The 23,829-nt window shown below is 38.2% G+C and overlaps 1 protein-coding gene across 1 annotated transcript in view; it reads right to left on the bottom strand.

Moving 5' to 3' along the window:
* Positions 1 to 23,829, bottom strand: part of FTO (FTO alpha-ketoglutarate dependent dioxygenase) — a 223,985-nt gene that overhangs the window by 136,346 nt on the left and 63,810 nt on the right. Inside the window, exon 7 of the mRNA XM_054296237.1 lies at positions 22,245 to 22,364. Within this exon, the coding sequence (XP_054152212.1) occupies positions 22,245 to 22,364 (120 nt within the window). The remainder of the gene's footprint in view (positions 1 to 22,244; positions 22,365 to 23,829) is intronic.

Below are 23,829 nucleotides of genomic sequence, written 5' to 3' on the forward strand. Positions count from 1 at the left end.
ATTGAGCTGTGTTCCAGTAAAATACCAAGCTACAACACTGAAGAATAAGATGGAATGCCCAACTATTTGAAAATTTCACTACATCAAAACAGAAATAATGCAGACAATTTTCATTAATATGACAGCATTCAATCAGGGAAAATAAACTTTAATCATCTGATTCATGTGCCAAACAAAGAAAACAAACAGTGTGATCACCAGATCAAACATACACAAACCTATGCACACTGATTTCTCTCCGAAACAAAAATCACGTGCTGCAGATTCTGGCAACTCAACAGAGGTGACATTTGCATGATGTGACCACAAATTATGACAATATAATTTGGAAAACAGACAGTGCTGTTACAGCTCAGACACCCCTTAACAGCGCATTCTGTTACCCTGCACCACAACATTCCCAGCTCCTGCCTCAGCACTCACCAACTCTTCCTTCTACAGGCACATGAAACAAGATATGGGTTCTCAAGTTCAGCTGCAAAGTCCAACTTAAGAGAGAGGTCAGAGGTGGCTGCCTAATCACCTCTGCACTCTTCCAGCAGGAACCCTTAATCCACTGGTAAAAAAGCAATGTCAAGGATGCATTAACACAAACTGCCTCAGCATCCTTAACAGACACGTACTGAGGACATGCCACAAAGGACATGTTCTCCACCAGCCCAAAAAAGCTTTTGTGTCTCCTGGGCTGCTGCAAAAATGAAAAACGGCAATTTGTGGAGAAGGGTTTGACCTGTGTTCTCTCATACAAAAACCTCCACCGTTAAAATACATCATGACAAGCTGTGCCAGAGCTCTAAGAAGCTCCATGTACTGTCACTGTCTACCTGCTTCACCATTCCTGCTTTACCATGAGCCACAGGGCAGATCACACTTCAGAGCACATGTTAGAGGAACAGCCTAGGCAAACAATCACCTGAACTATTAATGTTAAATTAATAAAGTTATTAATAAAAAATATTTCTCTTCCTAAAGAGGAAAACATGTCACCTGATAAACTGGTGTCTCTCCTCAGCATTTGAATTCTGGAGTCGGTGTTCTTATTTTTTTTCCACTTTTAAATTTTTTATTTAGGATGTCATTATGCAATCCTTTTATGTGTACCAGATCAATCTTCAGGGATAACCACATTCCTCTAGAAAAAAAAAAAAAAACTAAAACACTTTCATTAGGATATGGACTGCTTTTTAACAATATTTGACTATTTTTTCCTATTCCGCAGCAACTCTGTCAAGACTGCATACTTAAAGACTCATATTTACTGCCATTTTAAATACTATACTTTTCTTTTTGTTTCAAGAAAATTTTTCTTAAATATTTATTAAAAGAGCTCCTTAAATATCAAAATACCACTATGTTCTTGAGTTCTACATAATCTTTTAAGGTTGGCAGATTTTGCTCTGTTTACAACTAGTCAAATCAGTTATTGCCATACTGGAGAGATCACTAGATATAGTAAGTTGCTCTTGCTAGAGAAGTACTGTAAGAAAATGAAAATCCAAGACAAAATGTCTCTGCCAAAAGCCCAAGAGCATAGCAGTTATTAGGAGGAAAAGGAGTGTTTTAAGAAGCATTTGTAAAAAATCGTCACAGGATTTCCATTTAAAATAGAACAACCAAATACTATGAGTTTATGTTCATATTGAAGAGCTTTCATCCTGAGAAAAAAGTGAGATATTGCCCCCCCAAATGGCTCCATTTATGATCTTATGCAACAATTAAAAGCATGACTTCAAATTTTTTTAAGTTATTTTGGCCTAAAAAAACCAACTAAAAGTGACAGCCAAAAATTACCACCATCACTGGGTTTGAAATCATGTGAAATCCTGGGTCTCAGGGCAAATTCTAGATAATCAAAACAACCTGTGTTATTTCAATATATTTCTTCCTTCATACATTGGTGAAAGGTAAGAAAAAACTTCAAACTCCTGAAGCCATTTCAAAAGGCTATGCTTTGTTAATTTTTAACTGATTAAAAGCACTGAGAATACTATTTTAATCTGACATTTTTAGAAAGTCTTAATTTTAAACCTATTCATCAACACAGAAACGGTAGCTGGCAAATTGTTATGTAAAAGGTTTGGGGTGGAAAAGAGCAGTTCCAGCTTTGTTTACTACTTTTCAGGCTATCAGGAACAGAAGGAGTAAAAGCTTCTTCATTTTGTATTATTTGAGGTGAATCCATTAGCTCGGTTAAAAAAAAGAAAAAAAGAAAAAAAAAGCATCACAGGTCAAAAGAACAAAATGACACACAAAATCCATTGCCAAACTGGCTGTCGGTTGGATGCACAAGAGTAATGCTAAACAACTGTGGTATGGAGACAAAATATGCTTTCTTTAGGAGACTTTTACAATAAGTTATTTAAGCCTTGTGAACAGCCTTGCCTCACACCCACCCCTCACACATTAATGAAAACAAAGGGGGCCCATTTACATTGTAGCCCCGCAGTGGGGTTAAGCATGTGACCCTAAAGTATGGTGCTCTTGTGCTCGGTGGAAAGGTTCTTGACAATATAAACAAGAATTACTGCTGTTAGAGAAAGGGAAGACAATTAAAAACAATCTAGGATGCATGTTGTACAGCTGTTCAAGTTACAGCCACGGCTGACCCCTAAAGATGCTACAGGTTTCACTTCAGAAACTTAGGACATTTTAGTTTTATTAAAGTAATCCTTCAACAAAAACTGAATTCGTTTGAAAAACATGAGGTTTTATATGAGTAACACAGTGAAAATTATGTATTGCTGGCAAAACATGCCATTGCTGCAGTTAAAAAGACGTTGTGGTCTGCACATCTCTTTCCAATACTTAAGCTTGCCAACAGCTGAGCAAAAAGGAAATCTCTGTAATGAATGCTAACAGAACCTGTTGAGAGAAAAAACACTGTTCTTGAAACAAATGAGATTTTGACAGGTCAAATCACAATCAAATCTGTCTGACAGACCTTTGTACCCAGGCGAAAAAAAAACCCAACCGAGTGACTTCAGCAAAACTCGGCAGGCACAGTGGCCCAAAATAGATCAAATTGCAGGACCAAACAGCCACAACATTTTTTAAGCTTAATTTTGGATACCATTGATTCCAAATGCAATAAAGACAGACTGTAATTATGGTCAGTAGTTTCTTTAAACATGCCAACAAATTTTCTAATAACTGAGAAAATACTTAAATTTTAAAGAGAAAATGATAGAACAATCTTTTTTTTTCCCCTTCAGTCGCTAAAACTAATTGTCCTAATATTGTCCTTAAAAAATAGGGTTAGAGAGGAAAAACTTCTGAGAAAATAACAAAGATCTTGGCTAAGTTTCATAAAACCACAATTTTCCTGCCTGTTTGATCTTTGTACAGTCAGCATAAGCCACTGAAACTCCTCCACAAATGAAAGGCATTCATGGGAAGCCATCAGAAAGCATTGCTTGTCCTCTGGGACCCAGGACAATGAAAGAAAAGTTTGTGTCTGCCACGTGGGCCCGCAATTCAGCTTAAATGAACAAACCATTGCAATATCCTTCAGCTTTGTGAAAACGATACTTCCTACTTTTTTTGGAAGAAAGGAAGTCATATATAAACAGAACAAAGGGAAGAGGCAACACAAGTAGAGCCTCTCATAATAAATATTACAGTGAAAGTTTTGCTCATCAAACTAAGATTAAAAACATATTTTAATCTCCCAAGTTTTATGCCTTTGATGTATGTTCAAGAGGAAAGCTTATATATTTTGTAAGATTTACAACATTTCTAGTGGGAATAGCTTCGTATTTCAGATTTCCCCCCCTCTTTCTGAAATTGAGAATGCATGGGGTTGATTCTATCCCTTAATGCTGTGTCATATCAAACACTTCTGTGGAGAACAGAAGTTAGGATGTCCTTTGGACATTTTTCCCCTACAAATAGGCCAGTGTTCTATTGAACAAAGCACTGCAAAGTGATTATAATACTGTAACAGTAACCTATGCAACTATGAAATACTTCTTAAAATGCCAGCTTTCCTAGACCACAGGAAAGTTCAAACATTTGCACTAAACTGCATAGCACAGAGAAGCACTAAACTGCACTTCCTTGTGGTGCTAAAATTAGGAGAATAAGTTACATAGCTTCAGCAGAAAGCGTAGTAATTTATTATCTGTAATTTCACCACCTCATGCCCACAACAGTCTGATATGACACATGAAGCCTTAATTTTCACAATTACAACACAAAAAGCATAAACCTTATAAATCAGGGGCTCCCTTTGTAACATCTTCTGGGGAGTTTTGCACTATTTTCTCGACCTCCCATACAACCTTTCTGAGCAGCTTTTCTTGTTCTTTCTTGACACAGCACCCATTGCCATGACAAAAGAACCTGCTCTTAAAATCACATTTTCTTGCTGCAACATAGTCAAACAGCTGCTCATTCCCACAGCCTTTAGTGAAGGCAAAGCCAAATACATCAATGATCCCCTCAGATGGAATGAGGCAAAATAGGTGAAAGTTTCAGTCTAAGCAACAATGAAAGACTGGATGCTTTCCCTGGTCTTGCAATACTGTAGGCTTTGGTTTTATCTACCAGCCATTAACTTTGGGGGACATCATCAGAAATTCTCAATTATAGTTTCACAGACACAAAGTCAGAAGAGCAAAGGTGAAACTTGCCAGATTTGTCATTTTAAGCAACTGTTCCGGTGAAGATAACTGTACTGTATATTGGTAGGACTTAGTTTAATATTTAAGGAAGATCTGTTAACTTCAGAGAAATGTGAAACTGTTATAAATTAAGCAAATACTGGGTGGTAGACAGGTGTGTACTCAGGAGGTGGAAAGGAGAAAACGGGTGAGGGAGGAGGTGACAGAATCTTCCCAGAGCTGTGTCAGCCTCTGGAAAGCTGATAAAGACCCCTCTCCTCTGTGCCATTCCAAAGGTACATGGACCACATAACTGTCTTTCCAGATCCTTTCCACATCTTTCCAAGCATTCCCAATCAGTCCATTTGGTTCTAAAGATACATAAAAGAGAGTAGAAAGTTGTCCAGAAATGGCAACTTGCAGATAAAGAAAAAAAGGAGGAGGCAGAGATTTCAAGGACAGCAAGAACCCACCACAACAGACTGTCTTTCTTAAGGAAAATATGTGAAATGCTGAAAGAGAAGAAAGGGATATCCTACCAGAAAATTAATATAGATTTTAACTTAGGAACAGCCAGTAAGAGATTATTTCAACACTACAGGAAAAACAATAATAAATCTATAATCAGAAGTGCCAAAGCTGGAATTACACCAAAGAAACTTCAAGGAGTCTGACAGGGAAGGCAGGTGTCTTGTCAATAAATACTGTGCCAGAAGAAGGTTCAGGCACAACTTCTTTAGTCATTTGCCCAAAGCAAATAGCAAGCAAATGAAAGTGTGAGAATAATAGGATTCTTGTCTCCTACTCTCTATTTCCCTTCATGTTGCCATATGGTATCCATATCTGGGAGGATAAGCAGTACTTTGTACCCTGGTGTTTCAGTTTTCATGACACTTTACAAGTCTCATTGCTCATTTCACCGCTTTCCACGAGCTACTCCTTAATGACACCCAGCCATTGCTTCCTTTGCTTTCCTGTAAAAACAACATTCTCAGGAAATAATGAATGTATATTTGTCTCTTTCAAGTAACTGCAGCTCCACTTTAGCCATTTACTTTGCAATAAACTTTTTAAAGAGAGCTGCTTTTCTTCCCAATCAAAAAAAAAAAAAAAGCCTGTACATCTTAAGGGTCACAATACACTAATTTAAATTCAAATAATGTCTCATAGCCTCACTTCTGAGCTATAACCTACATTAACTCCTCCACCTCAGCAAAGAAAAAAATTAAATCACAATACAACAACTGAGCACTCCATAGTTCATTTTGACTTTTCAGCCCAAACAGAAATATCCAGTGACTGGTATAGTTCACAAAAAGGACTATCAAATTGCTTCTAATGGTGAGCTCTACAAAGCATACTTTGCTATAGGGAGTTACTTAAGAAGTAATTGTGGAAACAAGAAAGAATTGGCCCAGAGAAGAGGAGTGTAAGCTTATTAACAACAGCACCAAGTCCCAGCTGAAAGCAGCACCTGAAAAGGCAGAGCTGTTTTGTCTCTGAGTGCAAACTGTGGACTCCCAAACATGGATCAAGGCTGAGCAGTTTCACTGGAAGGGGAAAGGAATCCTCCAGAACTAGAGGCCAGGACCATGACCAGGTAGAAAATAAACCAGTGATGAAAATTACTCAAAGGGTTATTACTGTTTGGCAGGGAAATCTCTCTCTTCTTATTCTTCCTCTGTGCTCAACCTGCTGTGTAGCCTATATGAGAAAATTCTGTATTTTTCTGCACGACAGTAGCTTCCAAAGCAGGTATCAAAACTTCTGTTTAAGAAACAGAATTGTAGGCCCAAAATTTTAAGATACTTTAAGTCAAGATATGGCAAAGCTTCTGAAAACATATTGTTCATAATTAGGAGAAAGGAAATTCTTGGGAAATTTTAAGTTTTTCACCTCTTCCCAAACCCCAGATTTCACAGAATTTTAAAGTCTATTCCATTCACAAACCATTGCAACTCCCTGGAAACTATCCTAAAGGCTAACTTTTCCCTATGGTTAGAAAAGTGTGCTACAACATGGTCTAGGAGAGATATTCTAAATTTCTCAACTCAATATGATAAACTTGAATATGAAAAACACACACAGAAATACAAGTTAGATTTCTTTCTTTCCTAACAATACAGTAAAATTAATATAGCGAAGGGAAAAGATTCATCACTGTTCATAAGAATTCATTCGCCCAGGGAATTTTTTCATCTGTCCTCTCCTTTACTTAGCTAGACAGAAAATAGATTTTGCTGGCTATGTTTAATTTCCACAGCTGTCACTGTGATCTAAAACATTTATATTGGAGCAATCACATTTATCCTCAGGAAATCAGGAACTGGAGTACCAGTTCAAACACTGCATAGTCTGCTATCTTCTGACCCCAGTGGTGTCTTAGATTTAGATGTACGGTGCAAATCAGCAGCAAAATATTTTTTGATTTAAATTTATTTGAAAAATGCAATTAAACAGCAAAAATGCAATGAAACAGCAAAAGGTGACATGGTTTATATATGCTTATTGACTGGGTTAGTACAAATGTAAGGCAAAAGTAGGTGTAAAATGAAAGCAAGATATAATTATATTTCTGATGTAAATCTCTCAGCATATTTTAATGTCTAGCAATGTAACAGTATAATATATATTAATGTCTTTAATTTGAATGTCTAGTAATGAATTTAATTCTATAAATTCTGATTATGGAACAAGTCACCAAAAAAGAGCATCACAGGAAACAGATTCATGGCCTTACTTGTAAGTCATGTTACTTAATTAAGCCCATTATGCAAATGTTCAAATTCTTGTTTTTTAAAAAAGATTACAGCACTTCTACAAATATTTATGGTTCAACCTAAGAAAATAAATGGGTGTTTGTGATAAATGTAAGAAGGAATTCAAAATATTTCAGCAAACTTTGAAACAGGACTATCAAAATTCTAATGTACTACACATTTGTACAGAACATAATCTTTACTATGAAAACAGTTAATTACATTGTTCTAGATATACTGGCTAAATCAGCAAACAACTTTCTCCATCTTTCATGAAGCAAATCTTATTTAGTAAGCTGGTTATTATTCTCACCTTTATTTGTCTGTTCTTTCAGTCTTGCTTGCTACCCACTAATTTATTTCCTTCCCCTATGCCTTTTTTTCTTTTTTAGTATTAAAATGTATTTACACAAAACCAATAACAATTTTCAGTAAAAACATATTCTGGTTTTAATCAGGCAGTTCATCACTTAAAATTTCACACATACACACTATTGTAAATGTTCTATCTGCAGACTTTCAAGCTCAATGTTCTGCTACTGTGAGGCCATAACATAACCACTCCTTCAAGAAAGCTGATTCAGGACTATGTCAGCAGACAAAACACTATTTTTGTGACATATAAAGTGAAATTATATGTTCACACGGAACTCACATTTCTAATCAATTGCATCATTTATATTAGTAGCTTACATATTTAATATCCCCAGAGCAAGACCCTATTAAATGCTGCAGCCAAGTTTAAGAGATGAAAATTCAGATCATCATATTAGTACCTTCAGTTCTTTTAACCCTAGCATCCTTTGCATTTCCAAGACTCTTTATACTTCCATTATATTTATTCCTATTTCTCTCACTTGATTATTGTTACTCCCTCTTTTCTGCAACTTATTTCCTCCCAGTTTCTTGCTCTGCTCACAAAACCACTTTGACCTTTAATTCTGCCTCCTACTGAACTACTTCAAATGCTTTCAATACATTTTGTGGTGCCAGACTACTCACAAAAGCAGGAAAAAAACCCATTTCTAAGCATAAATGAAACTATTAAAATGGAAGTGAAACATTAAAGGCACAAGGAATGAAGCCAGTGCAGTATTTAGTATTTCCACTAACCACAGGCCAGCAGTTGAATGGCAGTCAGCACTTTAGCAATCTTATAACAGAGAAATCATGTAGGAAGCCACAGTGCAGTGTGCAGCATTCCCCCTGGAGCATGTATAGGAAAAAAGTAGCCCTAAAATTTTAGCATGTCTGCTTTTTATCCCACAACATAGGAACTAATTGCCCTCAGTGTCTGAGCTGGATTCCTTGCATGCTGGAGCAGAACAAATACTACTTTCTCACCTATCCGTCACAGCAAACATGAAAGATTATGACAAAAACAAACCAGCTAATCTCAGCACCTCACTGAGCTCGGAGCAGAACACCAGGCAGCAGAGCAGAGAGAAACCCAGCACACACAGACAGCGAAACAACCATCAAATGAGTGGCCAGACAGAGCTACTGGCCTCTGTGCTGCCACTCATTTACCCACCACCCCATCTGCTGTAGAGCAACATGAAAACACCCACAGGTCTGGAACCCAGGTTAAGTGTTTAAGAATTACTACAATATGTTTCATCTTTCTGGCAGACTGCAGGGCTTCATCCAGCAGTTCAGGCATGAAGCCCATTCTGGTAATTGAGTTAAAACTGAGCTTTTTTACACCAGTGAAATCAGGTCCCAGCTCTGCAAAGGAGACACTGCTAACATTTGTTCAGACTAGTGTGATACTGAATTTTCTTCAAGCAGCAAGTCAGGAGCAGTTGTGCCTCTACTGGAAAAGGCAGAGGGAGGTTTATCATACCCTGATGCAGCTTCCAAAGCTGCATCATTTGAGCTGAGAACAATCTACAAGCTCAAAACATTGCCCCAACCAGATGACCCACTCTCCTTCTGTTTTTGGCTTGCTAACTTTATTTAGTGTTTCCTTGGCTCTTTGACCATCTCCTTTGTTTACCTGCAGGTCCTGAACACTGCAGAGGGCTATGCTGCACCAACACAATTCTCCTCCAACTGGGTTTTTGCAGTTTCAGGTACTACCAGAGAAGTTTTGGAGTGGACAAACACCAGTGAGGGAACTCTTTCAGGTCTTCCATCATGCCCACACTTTTCCAGATTTGGAGTAGGTGGAATGACCACAGCCCTGAAGAAATCCCCAGGAGGAACATGTACCTCAGATTTGCTATTATGAAATGCGCTATGACCACCATTCCAGAAGGGAGCAAAGCCAGTGTCACAGCACTTTGGTGTACACTGGCAGTGGCTGTAGGACACTGTAAAGGCTTTGCAGGTGGACACAGCAACTCAGCACATCTGGGCACATAACTGAATTCTGCTGGAGCTGTGGGAAAGGTTACACAGAAACATGTGAAAAACAAAACAGCAAAAATCCTTTGGTGCTTCCCTCTCAGTCAGCTCCAGCACTTTAAAGAACACAGCTGAGAAAAAACATAAAAACAGAAAAGGTATTTCCAGAAAGGACTGAAATATTAGGGCAAGGGTAACTTCTGCACAGCCACAGCCTTTGAAAGAACTGAAGGCTTTCAATATAGCTTCTCAATTCTGAAACCACAATGACTGGGATACAGCTGGCAGCTGGACAAGAATCTCTGCAATACCTCCACATCACCTGAAATGACAGCCATATATATTTATACCCCATAAAGTGTGTGTTTATATGTATACATACACAAATATATATATATGTGTACACACATTTATAATTTTTAATAAATCTTTCTGAAAAGGCTTAGAATGAGACAGAGGTATCTACTTTTTCACAGGCTTAAGTAGGGAGAATCTTCTTCCATGTGCTTTTTACTATGATTTTTTTTCTGATTATGAGATTTTCATTATTTTTAAATGGAGGATTTCTGGAGGAGCTGTTCAGTGCAAAGAGAACTTATGTTCTAATGCCAACAGCTCCAACAGACTTGGGTCCCTAAGGAAGAAGCATGCTCCTCTTCTCTCCCCTCCTCACCCCAAATTGTCTCAAAATTATTTTCAGAAAAAACAGAGAATGAAACAACCTTTAGAAGAAAAAAAATCAAAGGAAAAAACATTGAAAAAGCCCAAACTCCAAATAAAAGAATGTACCTTTGACCTCTGGTAATTCAAATAGAGTGTTAATCACCAAAGGATTAACACCCTCTGTATTATAAATAACATAGCCAGTCATCAGGAAATTATAACACCCCATATAATCAAGAAACACTGAAGTCTATAATAGAACTGTGCCCAAGCAGTGGGATGAGAAGTACTAATATGAGAAACTTACCACATTGTATCAGTTAAGAGAGATTCTGCAACTTCAGGCATTATGGAGAGCAGCTTAGCACTGAAACAGGCAAATATTTTACCCTCCATGTGTGCACATGGCTGTATATACATACATATATGTATCTATATGCATCCATGTACCATATAAACACACAAAAAAAATTCGTAAGCCCTAACCATCATATGCATTTTTAAGTATTAAAAAAATTTATGCATATATAATCTTTTTTCTGAATAATTTTTATGCATGTGGAATCAAAAGCAAATACTTTCCCTTATACTTTGAATAGTTTTCTGCATTCAACATAATTATTTTTTGCTTAAACAAAGATTATTTCTCCCTTATTTGATTATCTCTCCCTTATTTTAAATGTAGTATTATTATAGCACAGAGGTATCAATTAAGAGAATTCTATCAAAACACCAAGTTTTTAAAGGGATGGGTAAAAAAAAAAAAAATCAAAGAAATCATGACCCACAGTATTTGGTTTTGAAGAAGACCCACAGCTACACCTTTATCTTCTGCCATCTTCCCCATAGCCACTTCCCACTTGCAAAGCCTCTCCATCCTACTTTCCCTCAAACCACCTCATTCCTTTTTGTCTGAGAGCCTTTGCCATCCTTTCCTGCTTTGTCTCAACCTCCTAAGCTTCTCCTGCCAAGCTTGTTTTCTATTCCCACCGTACCCAAAGGTCCATTCCACCCACACAGGCAGTTCCAAGGCTGGAAGCAGCTCTGCACTGACTCCAGAGCTGCCGTCCCAGGGGCGCTCACTCACCTCGCCCCCAGTGCTGCCATTCTGCCAAGACAGGCTCCCAACCCTCTGCCCGTGTTTGCACTGCCACCCTCCCCGTGGCAGCTGAAACTGCTTCCCTGGTTGCTTCTTCCCCACCCCTCACTCTTCCAGAAACCTGCAGGGGTAAGTAAATAAGCAGCATTAACCAGGCAGGTGAAGCCAATGAGAAGGTGAGTAGAGCTCACTCAGCACTCACTGTTTCCAGCTGTGCCTGGCTAATCAACCTCCTCTATCCACACAGCAGGGTCCCACTAGGACCCCAGTGGGAAAATCAGGAACTTTTCCTCAACATGGAGTACCTCATGAAGAACAGAAAGAGCAACTCATCTCAAGAAAGAACAACTGAGTTCAAACTACTCTAATTTGTAATAATATTTTCTGCTGAGACTCAAAGATCAGTGGAGAAAAGATTCCCATTCTCACAATCACACTGCCTTAGTTTACTTCTTCCAAAGAACAATAAAATAGTGTAGAGTCATGGAATCTGGTGACACATCTACCAGCAGGCAAGCCAAAGCTGGGATGAAAATGGACAGCTCTTGACATGTATAAAAATCTTAAACTTAGATGGGGATAAAAAGAAGAGTAGACTTTCTCAGTTTGAGAAGCATTTACAGTCTAAACTGCATTAGAATTTGCCCTTTAAATCTTCAGGAAAAAGGACACACTCCTCTAGTTCACTTTCTCCCATTGCAGAACAAGTAGCAAATCTTATCTTTTTCAAGCCCACTATAAAAATCCTACAGAATTTCCCCAACCTTGTGTCATTCCACCACTATTTAATACAGTTTCTAAATGAAATACACTTTAAAGCTGTACCATGAGAAAAAGCACAGCTTAATTTAGTTAACTAAGCTGATTAAGCCATGCTCTTTCACCTACTACAGGAAGTATTTGGCCCTGGAGCCATCCTAAAGGCACCTCACACAGCCTAGGACATGTTTTCCAGAGATACTGTGTATATTTAGTCACTGTGGAAGGGAAAAAGCAAACGCTCTATATGTCAGCATGCCAACAAAAGAACAGAAGAAGTATCAGCTGATAAAGCAGCTGTTTACATCTCATTCTTGTCTGGAAGGTAGGTATTACATTACAAAGGAATAGAAAAAGTTAGTAAAATAGTACCCCACCACCTCAGATGTGACTGTTATAAAATAATTTGAGTAGGAACACATTCTCCAAAAAATCCTGATCATTGATATTATTACTTGGATCTTTGTAAGTTAACAAACAACTCAGAAAAATTGAAAATTTAATAGATTACAGCAACTTTATTTTAAAATTAGGAATAATCTTTCTCCTTTGTTGTATTTAAATGCATTTATATCATTAAAAGGATTCTTTAAAAATTTCAATCCTTTAAAAATCTATAAACACAATTTCTAAAATAAAGACATAGCAGCATTCTTATCTTGGCTTTTCCTGGTACAAGGCTGCTGCTCTGTGTCTCATAAAGATTTCTAGCAGAGTGAGAAAACCTGGTCAGTATCAGAGACTTTCCTGGGACCTGTCTGCAGTGTCGACAAGCAGCTCAGCTGAATATTAATACACTCTCCATCATCAAAAGCTGTTGCATACCCAAAGGATGAAAAATATTTTAATCAGCTTTCAGCTTGTCTAGTAGAAGTCAGTTTATTCCTTTGGGATTATGCATCTATGTGCTCAATTTTTGTCTTCGTGCTCTCTCTCCATACATATTACTTTTGAAACTAGCAGCAAAGAGCCTAAATCTGCTGTTTTGTTCGGAAAAGCCAGCTAATGCTGTGATTCAATTACAGTATTTTACATTAAAGAAGAAAATGTAGAAGATGAAAAGCAAAGAAAAAACTTGAGAAAACAGCCCTGTTATCAAGTTTTTTAGCATTAGGATTTCTTAAAGAATCCAGTGAGACTTTTTTATTTTGTTCAACATCTCCACAAATTTTAAGAGCTTTCAAGACTGGTTCATCTGTTGTCTTCCCCATCTTATCCCCTCCCCAGTAATTACTGCAAATTCACAATTCCTTTAGCATAACAACCACCAGTGGAATTGACCCATGAATGTATAAATATTTTATAGGTATGTGTATCAGGTACATCCTACATGAAAACCAACAAAAGATCAGTAATGGAAAAATGTTTTGAAGAGCCTGGACTGTACAAGCGTACCTGCATGGCAGCCTCTCCTTCCTCTGAGGGACAGCACCAGTCCCTGTAAGGTTGTATTAATGAAGATAACACCTACAGGAGGAGACTTTTGAAAGTGAAAAATATTAATAATCTTAATTATGTTTGTTTTTAATCCTTTCAAAAGCATCATAAAAATTCAGAGTAGGACCTGGTCAGGATTTGTATTGGTCTTTGCTTTGAGCACCTGCATAAATGCAATACAGAACTAATTTCATCTTGCCTCAGCCCTGCTTCCTGGGCATAGATGTATTACCACTGCATGTGCACCACCATTGTGCTCTTTCCTCTTGCCCGTCAGAGAAGATATGAAGAAATGTAAGGCTCTTCAGATTTTCAGATTTTCTATCACCTCACGGAAGCCTGAAGAGTACAACCTCTGTGTGGTACTACCCAGCATCAGCATCAATTGGTTTGTACAGACTAATCTTAAAATAATTTCTATCCTCCATCAGCAACACCAACCAATCATTACTTCTGAGCAAAAGAGTGAATTCTGTGGTCCTACCACTGCAAATGATTTCAGCACAAAAACATCTTTTTCATGAAATGGAAGCATGACATTGGACAGAAGGAAACCCAAAGGATCACAATGAGTTAACTTACTCTGCCGTGTAAAAAAGTCTCATAATTCAGTTATCCAAGCTGAGTCCAACCACAACATCACAAAACAATTGACCTTCTAGCTAGCTGGTGAAGCTCTAATCCATTAGCATGTAGGACACAGCTTGAAGATGGAGCTAAAATGTAATTATTAGCAGTGTGTATATGCATACATATATCCACAGACACATAAAAATAATCACTTCAGTTTATTACACAATGATATTGATCCCTAGGCAGCTAGACAACATGAACTGATGCACTGTTCCCAGCTATTAACAGTGCACTTTGTGGATCATTGCATGCTGAGCACAGAGCTGGATTCATCTCCAGCACAGCTCCACTGCTGCCATTCCTGTCCCCCAGCAACAATCCAGCCTGATTCACCATCCCCTTCATTGTTCTACTCTATTACAGAAACTCAGAATGAGTCCTGTGAAAACTACTCTGATTGTGATGAACAACCACATTATTTCACTGGAATAATTTAAAAGATTTGCTAGATTTAAACATTATATTAGTGCCTCTGTTGTGAAAATTATATAGAGTTCAGATTGACTAGCAGTCCAAGGAAAACTGCCAAAATCTGATGTTCACTTGTAACATCAGAGAAAAGCCAGTAATTATCTTCCTACTGCAGAATAGTAAACATTATTATATCTACAGCTTCAGGATCATTAAGCAGAAGCATGTGTAGTGACAAACAGAAAGTGCAAAAAAGATTCACACAAAAGCTCCTGAGAACGAGACCTGGGAGCTGCCAGGAGACAACCAGGGTCAGCCAAAGCACAGTAAGCTCTTTCTTACTCAGACAGAATTTGCCATCTGACAAAAAAATAATAAAATATAATAAAAGCTCCTATGTGGCCCCATCTACACTTTCCAATCATGACATGGGGAGACAGAAATTTGTCGGTTCCCTTCAAATGCAGGATGTCCTCTCCCTAGGAAATAGCCAATAAGTAATTGTCAGATACAGAAAAAAATCTTAGCCTCATTTAATTGAGGAGGAATTAAAGATCAGAAATTGTCTGCAATCTAAAACCAAAGACAGAACTCAATGTTTTGATTGCCAGACTGATTTTGAAAACCACACCTAAGTTACTTGCACAAGTCAAACAGAGGGTCAGTAAAAGAATCAGCACCTAATCCATCAGGGCATAATGCTCTCCATAGCAGCTTCTGAAGCCAAGTTATATTTCTTTATGTATAAAATGAAAGCTGCAGTTTTGAGCAAAGATGAAGTAACTGTTAAAGAACACATTACAAAAACACTATTCACCCATGATCTTGTTAGGAATTAGGGCTGATGATCAGATGGGAAAGAAGAGCTATCAGTGCAGCAGGAGCAGCTTTCCAGAAGACGTCACCTCCTTTGCCACCAAAGCCATTTGGAAAGCAAAGCAGCTGTGTTCTATTTTATAGTGGTTACAGAGCCACTAAAATACAATAGCAATAAAACCACATTTAGCAACACTAGCTGTATTAAAAAAAAATACAGCAATGTAGATGGTGACATTTTAGTCATACTGCCATTTGCTTCCACTTTCATTCAAAATCACAACTTGCCCTAGTTTATAACAACCACAGTACAAATTATTCCTGCCAAACCACTGTAATTCACAGTTTTAACATCAAACCAAATCCTTTTTTTTTCTGTGTAGCATGTTCATAAACATATATACACAAATACAAATGCATAAGTTCTGTATCTCATCGCTTCTAGGACTGAATAAATAAGAACTAGAAATAATTTTAAATATTGGCAATAATTAATCAATTTATATATAGCATATAACAAATTCTAAAAATACAGATTAATTTCTTTTCAAGAAATACTATTCCCAGTCTTCAAATAGTCTTTTATTAAGCTTTTCTCCTAGGAAATATATTTTTGAGAACATTAAAGCATATCATAGAATCTTCTGGGTTGGAAGGTCCCTTAAAGACAATTTAGTTCCAACCCCCCTGCCATGGGCAGGAACACCTTCCACAATCCCAGGTTGCTCCAAGCCCTGTCCACCTTGGCCCTGAACTCTTCCTGGGATGGGGCAGCCACAGCCTCTCTGGGCACCCTGTGCCAGGCCCTTGGCAATCTCACAGTAAACAATTTCTTCCTAATATCCAAGGTAAACTGCCCTCCAACACTTTAAAACATTCCCCCTTGTCCTGTCACTCCATGCCCTTGTGAAAGACTTTGCAATGAATAATGAGATAGGTAAAACTACAGCTCAATACTACAACATCATTATTTCCACAGTGTTTATTTCAATAAACACACTAATAATACAGAGATCTTTTGTTATTCTAGTGTATACCCATCCAAGGTTTTGGGAGAACAAATTTGATTTCTGCTGATTGTGGTATTTGCATTTATGCCTTAACTCATTTATGCCTTAAACTAGCAGAGAACTCATGGCATTTTACATGCAAGTGCAGGTATTCAGAACACACAATTGTGTACATCTGAGAGTATAAAAATAGTGAGGATCACAGAGAGAAGCCTTGTCACAGTAAGAATAAAGCACAAGAGCACAGAAGTCTAGTTACCCAAAACTGCAGCTCACCAAGACCCAGTTGTGCGCAAAGAACACCTACAAATGCCAAACTCGCAGCACCTACAAATGCCAAACTCGCAGCACCTACAAATGCCAAACTCGCAGCACCTACAAATGCCAAACTCGCAGCTCAGGTGCAGATCCAGCTGAGGGGAAGGCAGAGGCAGGCCCACACCACGGGCACAGCCACACAACCCAACCCCACCTGGGCCATCAGCAATGCAGCTCCTGTCCCACAGCACAGACAGGGACCCAAACCTCTCCTGGCCCAGGCCAGTGAGCATTACACCCTCAACGCTCTCCCAGAACGCTGCCGAGTGCGAGGCTGCCCTTTGAACAATTCCGGTTTCTCACAGAAATGTTACAGAGGCTCATATCAACGCAGCTCAGATCTCAGCCGGCTCACGCAAGGGTTAAAACCAGAAAGTGCTATCCACTGGTTTGCTCTGATGTTCCTGCAGATATTATCACTGGATGTATCCTCAGAAGAATTCTATTCAACACCTCTGTCTTTAAGTACAAAGCTGTAGGCTGTAGCAGCTTTAGGAAACATAAGTATCCTTTTTTTCTGCTGCACAGTATCTGTGTGTGAAATTCTCTAAAGGGGTTTAAGTATTTACCCTGAACACTATCAGACAGTTTCTAAAATTTTCCTTATCCTGTTGCAGAAACACTTCAAAGAGAATCATAAACACAGTCTTTTGTGCTTTCAGCACACATGTTGTTTTGGAAGCTTAAGTCTGAATTCCCTCAGAATTGTAAATAATTTTTTTTCCTCAAAGATGTGCAATACAACTTCACTTTTTTTTCTTTTTACAGTTTCATTGTGATTCTACTACAGACAATGCTCAATCTTTTCTCTCATTTCTGACAGCTAAAAATATTGGGGTTATAGAAATTATTGCCAGAAAAAAAAAAAAAAGAAAAATAAAAAAAGTCTCCAGGATCAGGTTTTGCTGTTGCTGTTTAAGATAAAAGATACATTTCCAGAAACATCTGACTTCCAGTGTACACAAAATATAATCTGCCAAAAATACATTTATTTAAAGGCTCTGGCCTAAACAGATAAGGAGAGCCCCAAAAGACAATAAACATGAGTAAAATTTGGGTTTTGGAGCTGCCATGTTGTTCCTGCATTTCACAGCTCATTAGGCAAATCCCATCACCCATGGCCACATGGCCCTCCAATAAAGTGTGACACTGCAATATCTGAGCACCACGGGAAAACCAGAAGAGAAATTAAAATAATTCCTCAGAGTTTCTGGAATTTTGGCTGACAAGGTCAAACCAATTCAAGTGTCAGTTAAGTTGCTATGCAATTTCTGAAAGAAGCTAAACAACCAACCAGCCTGTTTGTGATCCCATTACCTATTTTTTTAAAAATAATTGGTTAGTTGTTTAAAATGCCAAAGTCTACAAAAGCTGGGAGAATTCCTTGTAAAAGCATATTTTTTCTTAGAGCTTTTCATGGTTATCTGGGAACTGAAATGCTCTTGATTTAAATACATATTTAAATCCTTGCTTTAATTTGGGAGAAAAAAAAATGGCTCTGGGCTGAGATTTTGTAGCTCAAGTTTCAGTGTAGACTCAATTCTAACTGTCAGGCTGTAAGCCCCTGACAATAGTGGCTTATAGCTGAAACTACTTCACATATAGCAATAGGAGCAAATAATGAAACAGACCTCAAAAAGGAAAGAAAAATAATTTTACAAAAAAATAGCCTTGCTCTCTGATATCAATTCAGTTGTGTAAACTGATAAAAAGCCCGTTATTGAGAACAACAGTAATAATGAGACTAAAGATAGTTTTTAAAAAGTTTTACAGATCAAGGTGAAAGTTATGCAGAAAGATACCAGCCTGCAGGAAATGCCACTTTGATCATTCTGCTTACACTGAGTGCGCACACTTCTGCTTTTGCACTACTCCAAACTAAAAGGTGTGCTGCATTTCATTATCCTCAGCTCTGTTATCAATGCCAAAAAATGAAACAAATGGTGCAACAACTACTTGTGCTTCAGTTATCCCATTAAGAAATTACTTCCTCAAGATCTATGTTTCATTCCTTTAAGTAGTGAAGCGGCTGTGCTGTTAAATGCAGCTCCAAGTCACTCACACTTTTCTCTACATTTCAGTTCCACGCTCTCTTCTCTTGCCAAATTCCTGCATAAATAGGTGGGATTAAATGGAGCCTAGCCTACCAAACATAATTATATATGTTGTGATTTTATACTGCAATGAAATTGATACATTTTAATAATGCCAGTCTTGGCTCTTTCCCACTAAAGTCAATAAAGGTTATTAAGGCCAACTGCCATATAAATACATTGCTACATTGCTAAATGGACTGTCAAAGCAGGAAATACAATTCACACCATATAGCACTGTAAGGCCCTTTTTTATTCTTTAAGGAGCACTAGATATGTTTAAAAAAGCCTTCAAAAATTCCACATGCAAGTGTAGCCATACATGCTTACTTTTCATTCCACAAACAAAAATATTGATTTACATTTACGAACAAAAATTGATTTACATTTTACTTTTCTCATGTGAATGAATCTAAAACAAAATAACCAAAAAAAAGACTGTTGGACTTCTGCAGTTCTTACAGATTTGGCGCGGTGGTTACAGATTTTCATAGCTAAAATAAATGTCAGATTGCACGGTTTGCATGATATCAGACCCTGAGAGACAAATTGTCTCTCCACTGAATCTCAGAACAGCTACAGCAAGACTTGCTCACATCACATGAGATTTCAGCTTTTCAGACTTCTCTTTACCCAGAAAGCAAAGCCTGTACGGTCTTTTTTCAAATGGTAACTCTCCCTTTGAATTCTGCAAGCATTTATCCTGATGTTGCAGGCGATAACGTGTTAATCTTGGATGACTTTTAAAAAAAACCTTCCAACATATGAATAGCCTTCATATTTTCAAGAGAGGGGGAGAAAAAAAGGAAGATTGGTTAAACTGCTTCGGATTTAATGGCTCATAAATTCATGAGGTAATATTGTGGGAAATGTGATGTTTTATCAGAATGTCATTCAAATGAAAGGTTTAACATTTACATCACAAGAGTGAGCTCTAAGTAAAACTATCCTCAGGGAAAGAAATGCCAGGAATAAACATTATGATAAAATTGTGTGCTTGCTATAATGTACAAAAATATTTAATAAAGCCCACAGGTTTGGGTTAAACTTCTTGCAATATCATACTCTGCTGTGACAGAAGAGTAATTATAATTAGCAGAATCAGAGATAAAGAAGAAAAGAAAGTTTCAAAAATTATTAAACAAGGGGGAAACCTAAAAAAACACAAAGAAGGTCCCTGAGAATGACTTTTGTATCATTGTAGATACATATATAAAAAAGCTATGTCAACAGTTGTTCAGCTCACACACAAAGGAAGAATACACGCTTAAATACTGTCTTTTAAGAAAGAATTCCTTGTAAGCAGGAAAATGCTTCCAAAACAAGACCAACAACACTAAGACATTACTTTTAGCGTTTTAAATTATTCTCGCTCTCTTTTAATTTTTTTTTTAAGAATTATCCAGCTAAAGTTACAAATTTGGAGGAAAAAAACCAAACCAACCCATCGACTGCGGACTACCGGGTACCTTCAAAAACTCCCTTTTGATTTAACTTAGCCGTGGAAGCTAAGCACGCACCGAAGCAGCGCACTTTTAATGCTAAATCGCTGTAGAATTTGTTAACCCGGGTTGGTTTCCCGCGTGATGGGATGGCAGGGATGGGGCTGGGGGAGCACCAGGGATCGCTCTCACTGACGGTGCCGCAATTCCGGGCCGGGAGCGCCGGAGCGCGGCTCAACATTGCCCCCTGGCGGCCGCCGCGCGAACCGCGCCCGCTGCGCCCAAAGCCGCCCCGCGCCCGGAGCGCGCCCCGAGTTTACAGACAGACCCGGCAAAACAGACAGTCCCAATTAACATTCCCCTCTGTCTCCTCCAATAGCCGAAATTAATTGTGATTAATATGTTATAAGTCATAAAACATTAAAGCGGTTCTTAAAATATAAATTAGAAGCAGCTTCTGTCTTGGCCCAAGCTTGGGGTTGCTGATAAATATCATCCCGAGGCTTGTTGAAAGGAGATACACTGACGCCACCATGTTTCTAATTAGAGACACATGGCAATGTCACACCAATTGCAGAAAACCCAGCTCTTGAGAGTTACAGAGTTTGCTGTTTTTCCATGTTTTCAACACACAATGGATATAAAATATCAAACATTCTTGTCTCTACCTCATCTAAGCCTGTGTTACAAGAGAGTAAGTTGTCATTTGAAAGAAAAACAAACCAAAAGATTTTTTTTAAATTATAAGGGTCGTTCAAGAATGTGAGCACATAAAGAACATCAAAAAAAAGGGGAAAAAATAAAACCCAAACACATAAGCAAGTTATATTTTCCCTCCTTTTGTAGGGAAATTCAATGTTCAGTGATTCCTTGTGGCAACTGATTCCACAATTGCAATGTTCACTTTTCTGGGCGTGTTTTCAGAGTCTGAACCAGGCACTGCTGGGGCAGCTCACACTGAATTCCAGCAGCTGAGCCACAGCATTGCCTGTCAGACCCAAGGTTCTTGTTGCACCTCAAACACAGCCTGACACAAATGGCACTCAGCATCCTCAGCTGCAATACAAACCCTTCCAAGCCAGTACAGGCAAACTGAGGCTAGTTTATGCTGTGGCCAGCAGAAATGACCAAGGAGCAGCTTCTGATGCAGATGGATGGAGAGGAGGACAGTGGGCTTGCCAGCACAGCCCCTTCTGAGTGCAAACCCAAAAACAGGCAAATTGGCAACTGCTCTGGAACTGTGACAGCACAGGCTCTCACCTGAGGCTCTACATGGACAGCAGCAGGATAACAGTGCTTGGCACTGAATCCCTTTTCAAAGAATGCACAATGTATTTGAAGCACCCAGAAATCATTATTACATTTATTCTTGACAGAATCCCCTCTTGCAGGTTCTGGCTTTGCTCTCAGAGTGCAGGTGGGGCACAGACAGTTGTACGTCCAGATGACCAATTCTGTTCTCATCTTTCTCAGACACTTGCATCACTGTTGTCACTGCAGAGGTGTCTGTCAGGGTGTTGTACAAAAGAGCTGACAGTGCACAGCATTGCAATATATGGCTGTCATCTTGTGAGGCTCTAAAAGGCTCATATGAGGCTTTTATTCAAACTTTAAAAACAAGCAAAGTCAAGAACTAACTGAAATCCTGGGGTTTTGGATCTGATTTTGCTCACATTTTTTCTGGCTACTGGGGGATAAAAGTAAGAGGAGACAGTGAAAGGCTGACATTGATTCTGCTTCTCATATGTTCTGAATAAAGTCTAAAACCCTTTACTACAGTACAATTAAAAACATAATTGTGAGCGCTCTCAGAATTAGGCCCTAGAGGCTTTAAACTTTAAAACCAGTACTTACCATAATCTCCATTTTTCTCCAAAATTCTTCCAATTTAGCCATAGGCTTAAGCCACCAATCAGTGCACTTCAAATACCTCTTGCCTTGGAACCAAAACTGCCTAAGCCACTCAAATTCAACCTGCAAGATAAAAAAATGTGGCACCATAAACACCCACAGTCTTTATCTGGGACAGGAATGGGGCAATGCAAGAATCCAGCTCTACCTGAACAGTCCCATAGGAAAGGAGTCAGTTACCAAAGGATGTCCTTGCTGAACACACCCTTACTGTTCATCTCCAAATACACCCAGCTGTTTATTCCTATTCCACAGACATTTGTGACCTGAGCTGCTCTCTTCAAACCCAGAGAGGTGCAAAACTCAACTCTCTTTTTTCCCCGTTTGTTACATGGTGTACATGTAAAACAAACATTAAAAATTCCAGCCAAATACGCACCAACTCTGGCTCATTGTGGTTAACACTGTGGGTTTCAAATTGTTTCAGTCACAGGAGATGGAAAAACACTTGCAGTAATAACACTGCTAGAATGGAGCCCAGTTGCTCTGGAATGAGAGGGTGGCACAAGGAATCACAGCCTCCCATCCTGCAGCAGACAGCTCAGTGAGCAAAGATGCTGCTTTTCCTTAACAGTAATCCATAGTCCTGGTCTTCAGAATTCCATATTTATCTTTGTTGTGGTAGTTATGTTTCACACTGAGTTCAAAGCTGCTTTAATCATTATTTGTACCACAAAGAAGATTTGTTTATCCCTGCTCAGCTCTGAAGATGCAAACAAAGACAACCAACCAAGGTGAGAGAATAAAGAAACTGCCCAAAGCTGTCACCTAACACTCCCTCTCCTGCAAGAGAAAACTGAACACTACAGAAATCTGAAAGTGGTCCAGTTAACATTAACAAAAGGTTTAGTCCATGCATTAAAGATTAAATAAAAAATATTTACATTTTCAGTGCATAAAAAGAATATTATAGTAAAAGATAACATGATTAGTTGGCAGACACAGATCTTAAAATGTCTTTATAAAATCCTGACTGCTAGCCAGTGACTTTTTAGCACAGAAGTTTGATGACATCCTTGCGAAAGAAAAAAAAAAAACAACCAAAAAAGCTGAAGGAAACTTTGTTTCCTCTATAATATTAATGAGGTATGAAGTATCCAGTTATGATTTGGCAGGAAAAAAAACCAAACAAAACCAGTATATGCAGTTTTGTGAAAGCTGAGCATACCATTCTTAAATTAATTCTTCAATTAGAATTTTAAGAACTGGTTTTTTTCTCTCTTCACTTCTTTTTCAGTTTTTTGGCCTCTATTATGTGCTGTCTGGCAAACAGGTTGCATGAAATTAATCACAAGGCCATTAATCAATGAAAAAAAATTTTTATTAAAATCAATCTTAAAATATGACTCATCATACATCTATTTCAGTCAATCTGATTTTTGCCTAGTCATATTGATTTGTTGCAATAATCTATGTAATTTCACTCTAAATGCAGTCTGGCATATTAGCCAAAATTTAATGTATCTTGATCCCATAGAAAACATATATAATTTGACACAAAAGAGTAGTTTTTTAGGTCTAAGGTATA

This window comes from Melozone crissalis, unplaced genomic scaffold (assembly GCF_028551555.1).
Source record: "Melozone crissalis strain CALT ecotype California unplaced genomic scaffold, PUWL_Pcris_2 ptg000007l_1, whole genome shotgun sequence".
Taxonomy (NCBI): Eukaryota; Metazoa; Chordata; class Aves; order Passeriformes; family Passerellidae; genus Melozone; species Melozone crissalis.